General features: G+C 32.0%; 1 protein-coding gene across 1 annotated transcript; it reads right to left on the bottom strand.

Annotated features, from left to right (window-relative positions):
* Positions 6,377 to 7,085, bottom strand: LOC109361992. Its single transcript, XM_019607552.1, has one exon. The coding sequence runs from the start codon at positions 7,032 to 7,034 to the stop codon at positions 6,444 to 6,446; it is 591 nt and encodes a 196-aa protein (XP_019463097.1). The 5' UTR covers positions 7,035 to 7,085; the 3' UTR covers positions 6,377 to 6,443.

The raw sequence follows: 8,658 nt of genomic DNA, 5'->3' as shown, positions 1-8,658 counted from the left end.
AGGCAGGCTAGGGCACAAGTACCATGGGGCAGGTACGAACTCGTGGACCCTATCCACGAGTTTCAGGAAGTCGTGGACCCCATCCACGACTTCCAACCCTATAAATTGATCCCCACCCCACACTCATTTTCACACCTCACACCAAGCATCCGAAATTCCTAAATTCCCCTCCTCTGTTTTTTCCCGAATATTCTTCTCAAAAAATGGAACATATTGGTCCAGGTCCTATTAACCCCTCCCTTCTCACCCTACAAAAAGATCATGTATCCACCAACATTTGGAATGGTGGAGAAGTGACTTTTCGAGCAAGGTACAATTTTTGGCATAACTTACCTTCTGCACCCGTGTTAGAAGTTATTCGTAACACGGCATTTGGGCACATACTAGATATCGGAACTATCGAAATCAACAACCACCTCATTACGGCGTTAGTTGAGAGATGGAGGCCGGAGACTCACACCTTCCATCTACCAGTTGGCGAGTGCACAGTAACTCTCGAGGATGTTGCATACCAACTTGGTTTGCCAATAAATGGAGCTCCTGTTACTGGCGTTACAAGTGCAAATTGGGAAATGATTTGTCTCAACTTGTTGGGTGCAATCCCAACTGACAAACAAATTATGGGTCAAAGAATCCAAATGAGTTGGCTCGACTCAACATTTGCGGTTCTACCTCCACATGCTGATGATGTTGTTATTGAGCAACATGCAAGAGCGTTTATATTACGCATGATTGGAGGCTTCCTCATGCCAGATACATCAGGATCACGAGTCCACCTGATGTATCTCCCATTGTTGGAGGACTTGTCTCAAACATTCCAATATAGTTGGGGTTCAGCGGTATTGGCGTGTCTATATCGTGGAATATGTCGTGCGGCACTGATAAGTCACCAAATTGAAATCGGTGGCTGCTTACATTTACTACAGTCATGGGCATATGACCGCATACCAATGCTAGCTCCAAGAGTACACAACAACGACTCCCAAACTTTCCCTTTAGTTCAAAGGTATATTTTTTTCCATTATTTTATTAATAAAATTCTTCAAATTACAATAGTTTTTGTTTGAAATTATTCATATAATAATAACTACCAATAACATTACATTTTAGGTGAGCGCAACATCTAATCGCCACCAACATCCCTGGTCATGCAACGAACATAATACGGTCAATGTTGGATCGCTTGCGCATTGATCAGGTAATTTCTTCAAATTCAAAATTTTAATATATTTACTATTATTTCTAACTATTCTTGTATTCATTAATTACTAACTTTTTTTATATATTAGTTTGTGTGGACCCCATATAGGAACATTACCTATGTGGGCCCCATACCTGATGTAGTCAGAGCACGTGTACCACTCATATGCTTTTCACTTGTTGAGTGGCATGCTGCTGATAGGGTGATGAGACAGTTTGGTCTACAACAACCCATCCCAGAAGATCCAATTAATCTGGAGAAACAACACAAGATGGATCTACGTGGGAAAAATGACTACAACTGGCCTCAAAAGCATGACCAGTGGATTCAGGTTTGGAATAACCGGGAAAACTATGTGGTCAACGGTTTTCCCGATAACCAGCCTTTGTACCATTACTCGCAGTATATGCAATGGTACTTACAAAGGACGAGGAAATACATATCTCCAGATGGAGCATATTCAGCCGGATCGGTAATAACATATTATTTTATTTTATTTTATTCTATTTTATTTTCTTTTCACATATTCTAACAAATTCAATTTTTCCATTTATTCAGTACAATTTTATCAAAATGATTCGGGATAGATGTGCTCCTACAAATGTGTTTCCAAATCCGTTGCAGTCATTGAATGACGTCTATCACAACTGCAATGAGATGATGGAAGCATTTGCTCAACTAATTCCAACCGCCTTCTCCTCAACTACTTCTGAAGCTCCTCCTCCACAACACTTCCAAATGCCTTTTGCACCTGAATATCAACAATATGAGAGTCAAACTCAGACGGATACTTTTCCGCAGGCATACACTCAGACTCCTGCTCCTCAACAACAACAACAACATCCGTTTGGGTTTGAACCTTACGGAGCAATGGGTGACTACTCCTTCTCTCAATTACCATCATCTTCACAATTTCAAGGAATGCCATCAATGTTTGGCACTACTTCAAATACTCCATTCTCGGCATTCAACTCTCAACAATATTATCAGCCGACAATGCCTTCCCAAACAAACGATGACGATGAAGATGATGACGATAGTGAAGACGAAGACGAGGAGCAGCCACAACTGGTTAGAGGTGGAAGACAAAATCAATCGCAACAACAATAACACCTAAGAGTCCAACCACCTCGAAGGAGAAAGACACCTGGATGTGGAACATCATCTCATAGACGCCATTAAGATATTTTTTTCCCGCTAATTATGTGTATTTGAATTTTAAATTACAATTTATGAAACTTTCTTCCATTTCCAATTCCATTTTTGTTATTTTTTTAATTTTAAATTACAAATTATAACAATTCCAAAAAAATACAAAAATACCATACTAAAAAATTACAAAAATACATTAATTTAACTAAAATTATAACATGTTCAATTACCATACTAAAATACAAAAATAATCATTTAACTAAAATTACCATATTCAAAATACATTAATTTTATAACTTAACAAAAAAAAAAAAAGTTACGTAAAACGAAATAACCCATGCAAACTCGTGTATGGGGTACACGACACTGGAAGTCGTGTACCCCATCCACGATTTCAGTGAGGAGAGAGAATATTAAAAGGGAAATCGTGGGTCTGATCCACGACTTTCCCTTGGAATCGTGCCTGTCATCCACGACTTTGCCAAAGTCGTGGACCCCATCCACGACTTTCAAAAAAAGTACCCTAATCCCGTAATTATTTGAAAAGGTACCCCAAAGCTGGGATAGTGTAGTCAAAGTACACTATCCCGGTAATTTTTCCGAGTTAGGGAGGAGAGGGGATGACACGTTACTCACTTTATATGTTTTATATGTGTGGGTAAGATAATTATTTATTAACTTTTAACTTAAATATATTTTTTCAATTAATTACAATTAGAAAGTGGATGACACATATAGTTATATACTTTTGGGACAAAAGATATATTCCCGAAGAAGAAACACTTCTTTTATCATCAGGGTAATCATTGCAAAAAAAATATTACACAATTTATCATTATTTATATTACTTTTTTTAAAGAACCTGTAATAATTAAAAATAAATGGCATATATGAAACTTTTAGTATGGTAATGCATATATTTTTCTCATGCTTAAAAGAGGAATTATTATATCTATGATAGAAATGACTTAGTAATTTCATAAATTAAAAATCCAGGAGCCACTAGAAGAACCTATTAAAAGAAAAGGACGCAGCATAGTTGACATTAATTATGTTACGGATGTATCATATCATATATAAAGCTAGCTACATCTATATGCGGGTACTTATCTCTATAATATTAATTAATCACAGTCCAATCATGCATACGCATCGATGTGACATATTTGATTATGTAAATTCTCAATTAATCAAACATGGCCTCTTAAAAGAACAGTGCAGGCACCACATGGCTGAACAATTCAAATATTTGTATTCATCCAAACAAATTTTTTTATCATATGTTTAATAAGCATATCCCTCGTAAGGTTCTTTAGTGTCCAACATCAATCAGACATGAAGTTAAATATATTAATTATTTGTGAAGTTAAATATGTATTTCTGATTTTGAGGATCCCATGGGTCAATAGTAGAAATAGTATTTCACCATTTATTTAACTAGATAAAACAAAATTAGTTGAATTATTGAGAAACTTAAAAAAGAAAGATTTACGTGGAAACACATATACATAGAAATAATTAATAAATTCTTGATAATATATTAAAAATTTAATTCTAATTAAAATTTAGTCATAAATGATATCACAAAAAATTTAAATATATGTGTATTCATATATAATGTGTTGGATATATCTTTAGCCAAAATTTTCTACCCAAAACATAATTAGACAAAGAAATGCAGCTGGCATATGTGAATGTGATATGTGGACAAGATATTCAAAGAAAGTGTCTATTGTTGTCATTGACATGTGTTCTTCCTCAACTAATTGAGGCTACAAACTTTAACTTTTCCTCCTTTTCTCACATTTATTCTAGTTAAGTGAGACAGAACTTAATCAGGAGGAGAGGAAAATAATTTGTTATAGTGCAGAAAATAAATATAAGAGAAAGTTGTTGTTTTTGCTTTTACTTGCAATAACAAACATATCATTTCATTATAATTAAAAGAATAAATGTATTATATCATACTATATTTCCTTTTGTTTTTGAATTACTTATATCTCAAGTATTAGAGAGGATCCCTACTTGATGAAGAATTACTCTATGAAGAAGACTGAGAATCCAACAAATTAGGAAGTATACTAATCTTAACCTTGATACAAGAACAATCTAAAAAGTAAAATGTATCTCAAGTCTTCATATTGTTTTTTTGTTGATAAATTAGGGATCTTCATTATAACCCTAGCAAGAAAGATTTTCTATTTTAGTTTGGCAAAACTATTACAAGACTCATTATAATGAACTCTATCCCTGTAATTTATACTAAATCTCAAACTCATAAAATCTGGTTCAATTTTACATTTGCAGAAAATGAATCTAGTCATTTTCCCTCTTAATATTCTGAGCTCCAAATTTTTAAGACATCTCAACACATTTGAATTAATACATTTTCAATGGTTAACATGATTATTTGGACTAGTATTAATTAATTTACTCCTAAACATGATTCTGGATTTCTGGGTATAAAAAAGTACTGCTTATTGGATCTATCGCTATAATTACCTTGCTAGTTTCTAATCTGTGTATAAATGTCTAATAATGGGGAAGTGCAAGCATCTTCATACATGCATTTAATCTTATGCGGACCACGATTTCAATATTATACTGTTCTGACTTCTGAGTCAGTAGTGTATGTTAAGATTAATAAAATTCTTTTTTAATGAAGATTAACTAGTTTTTTCTCTATTACTGTATCTTCCACGCACCAACCTACAGTGCTATGAGAGCATATTTAGAACCTTCATATTCAATTTACCTTTCTTTCTTTATACTTTTTTAGATCTGAAGTCTTTGGATATAAATGCATCATTCAAAGTGGAAAAAAATATAAATCATCCTCACAAGTTAGTTTATAAATCCTTTTACTCACATATCAACAACATAGTATTTTCTTCATTATCAATTGATTCGCAAATGAAGTATTAAAGAGGATTTACATCCTAACTTATTAAGAGTTAATATTATCGGTCTTTAAACAAAAGATAAGATCAAGTATGATGTGATTTGAATATATATTGAGTATACTATCAAATCTTATTATATAAAAATGTCTTTTGTAGAAGGCTTAGATATAATTTGAATAATTATTAAGTTTGAATCTTTCTATTTCTGTTTCTAAAAATATATTTTCAGTCAAATTAAGTCTATGTATAGTTGTTTATTTTTATTATAATCTATGTAAAACTCAAATTTATTATAGAGACTAATTTCAAACAATAATGATACTAAGAAACACAATGACACATACATGCTTAACAGACCATCTGCTTAAAATAAAAATAGTAAATTACACTGAGAACCATGAGTTTTAGTGAAATTACACAAACTACTCCTCACTTTTCTACATCTATACAAACCCCTAATTTTTATACTTTTGTTACACTGACCACCCTTGAAAAAACGTGATAAATGAAATTAAGTTAAATAAACATGGTACATTGTGAAGACAAATCCAAATAATATATGAGTTGATATCTCTTTATTATTTTTGGTTCGTTATGATATAATATAAGAGCGATTTAAACAATATCTTTTAGAATTGTTGATACATTTTATAACAAAAAATAATAAAGATACATTGATTTGTATATTATTTGGATTTTTCCTCATAATATACCATATTTTGTTTAACTTACTTGCATTTATCATATTTTTTGTTTAAAAGATTACACTCATTTCTCATGCATCAGTGTAATGAAAACAGAAGAACTAGGGAAAATTTATGTAGGTATAGAAAAGTGATGAGTGATTTGTATAATTTCACTAAAACTCAAGATATGTGATTGTAATTAACTCAAATAAAAATTAACTAGTTTATTGAGATTTATCAAATAGACTACAACAACTTAAAATATTTAAAATTGACATAATTAGGAGATATACTTCCTTATAAACATGCTCATACACTGATATTATTTCTACACTTAAAATATAAATAGAAGAGAATGAAATGAAATACTTCATAATTATTTCTTCGTAAATATAAAGTGTCTCATTTCCTTCCATTTTCCTTCAAAACCTAACTAGTAAATTAACCGTTACAATAAACAGAAATTGTTACTGAACTTGTAGCAGAAACACCTTTGTTGTTTCACAAACTCCTAGCCAACATTTCTTGAAACCTCCTATCAGACTCTTGCTTTTCCAACCTGAACTTGTCATGGCAATTTGCAATGAACATTTCTGCTATCATATCAATCTCATGATTACATTCCTTCTCCTTTGTAGTACTAATAATCTTACTGCCACCATCATCAACATTCTCCTCAAGCCACTGAAGGTACCCTACAAGCTCTGAATCATGAAAATCTTCACCATTACCACCTTCTTGCTTATCAGCTACAATAACACTGCTAGCAGTGTTCCAGTTTGAGTCATAGTACAAATATCTAGTAGCACTATCTGATATAACATGATGAAAAGATTTGGAAGAGCACCAGTTATAGTGAAGCCTGAAGGAACCCATAATAATCTTCTTTCTCTTGTTCTTTTTGTCCTTGAGAATATCAATGAAAATGGTTTTGACTTTGGAGATTGCACCAATGATTCGGTTCATGTGGGAGACTATGAGGGTGTAGATAAGGTTTTTGAGCTTCATGGAGATTAAGGATGAAGATGGTGATGATTTTAATGAGAAAACTTGAAAAGGGTGCAAAGTTTTAAGACGACATGGGCTAAACATTTTGTTTGTGAGCGTATTATGGGTAGGTTAAGTTACTAAGTAAAGCTTTAGATGCAGTTTATATAGTATCAAAAATATGAAAAAAAATATTTTGTTTTAAACCATATTCCAAATTCTGTTACATGTTAATAAAAATATATCAATTAAAGAAATTTAACATTTATTATTTTTTTTTGTTTTTACTTTCATACCTAATTTAATATAACAAATTCTTGTTAGAAAAACACACGGTTTCTACTTACTACTTTGCCCCTTGACTTTTGGTTTATTTAAGATGTACCATTTAATACATTTAACTACTTTTGTCTAAAATTCAAACTATCTTGAAGTTGAAGTGAGAAATTAGTAGGAAGCAACAAAACGATCATAGTCATCAATTTTTTTATCTATGGACAAACCATTACCAAACTGCTACTTGAGATAATATCGATCCTCGTCATATCTTAGATTCTTAATTAAACGGTATAGTATTCTATTGACTGAATTATTGATTAATGTAAGTCTTTTAAGATGAAGAATGTTTATAGGATGCCTTATAATAGTAAATGCAAACTTACTTCCAAAATTTTGATTAGAACCCATATTTTTATGTCTCGTAATATAATAAACTTATATTTTTAAATAATAAAATTATCTCTTTAATAATATTATTGTTCTTTAGTGTTGAACGAGGATGATCGGTATCAAACGCATGGTAGAATGGAGATTATCAGAAGTTTTGGTTGGAATGTCGTCTAGACCCGCCGGAGGAGGTACCTGAAAAGGTTCTCCAACGATGAAGTTAGTATAGAGTCATAGAGAGTGAATGAGAGTAAATATGAGAGAAATTAGAGCAATAGCAATAACTATAAGAAATAAACGAGGGAATAAGAATTAATTATACTCCTGTGCGGAATCCTCTATTTATAGGATTTTGGGGCTGTTGATATGGCATCTGACCATTGGTTAGTACATGGTAGGTACTAGGGGTGTTCAAATCCAGACCGGTCCAACAATAAAACTGAAAGCCAATCCAAAATAGACCGAAACCGCAAAAACCGAATGCATTTGGATCGTGTTGGACTTATTTTTTAAAGATCGATTGGTCCGGTCCGGATTTTGGTTTCACCACTTGGATCCAGACCGATCCAAAATAATATGTAAAGTTTAAGTGTGTAATACTTTTAAGTGTTTTCCAAACTTATTCTTAAGTCCTAACTCCAAAATTGTATCTATATTTTATTTGTTATATTCTGTAACACATACTTATATATATGTTGCTATGTTTTTGATACACTTTTTTAGAACTTAAACCAATCCCACAACCAAATAAAGAGGATTCAAGTGTTATTCTGATTAGGTGCTTTATTATTAATTTTATTGTTGTGCAAGTATTATTGTTATTAATCATCAGTGAAACACCATAACTGTTAAAATTACGTTGCAAATGCTCATATTATTGTTATTGATATCTTGTTATTTTGTTGTCTTGTTATTATTGATATCTTGTTGTTGTTACTATTTTTTACTTTTATTATTATTGTCTTACTATTTATTACTGTGAAGAAGATCTTGCTCCTGACCTTGGCACGGTTTTGATGAAGACATCAACATCACCAAAAATAAAAAAAGGAAGATGACTTAT

This window comes from Lupinus angustifolius, chromosome LG12 (genome assembly GCF_001865875.1).
Source record: "Lupinus angustifolius cultivar Tanjil chromosome LG12, LupAngTanjil_v1.0, whole genome shotgun sequence".
In the NCBI taxonomy this organism is placed as follows: domain Eukaryota; kingdom Viridiplantae; phylum Streptophyta; class Magnoliopsida; order Fabales; family Fabaceae; genus Lupinus; species Lupinus angustifolius.
The sequence above is the reverse complement of the archived record's forward strand: the minus strand, read 5'-3'. Positions and strand labels throughout refer to the sequence as shown.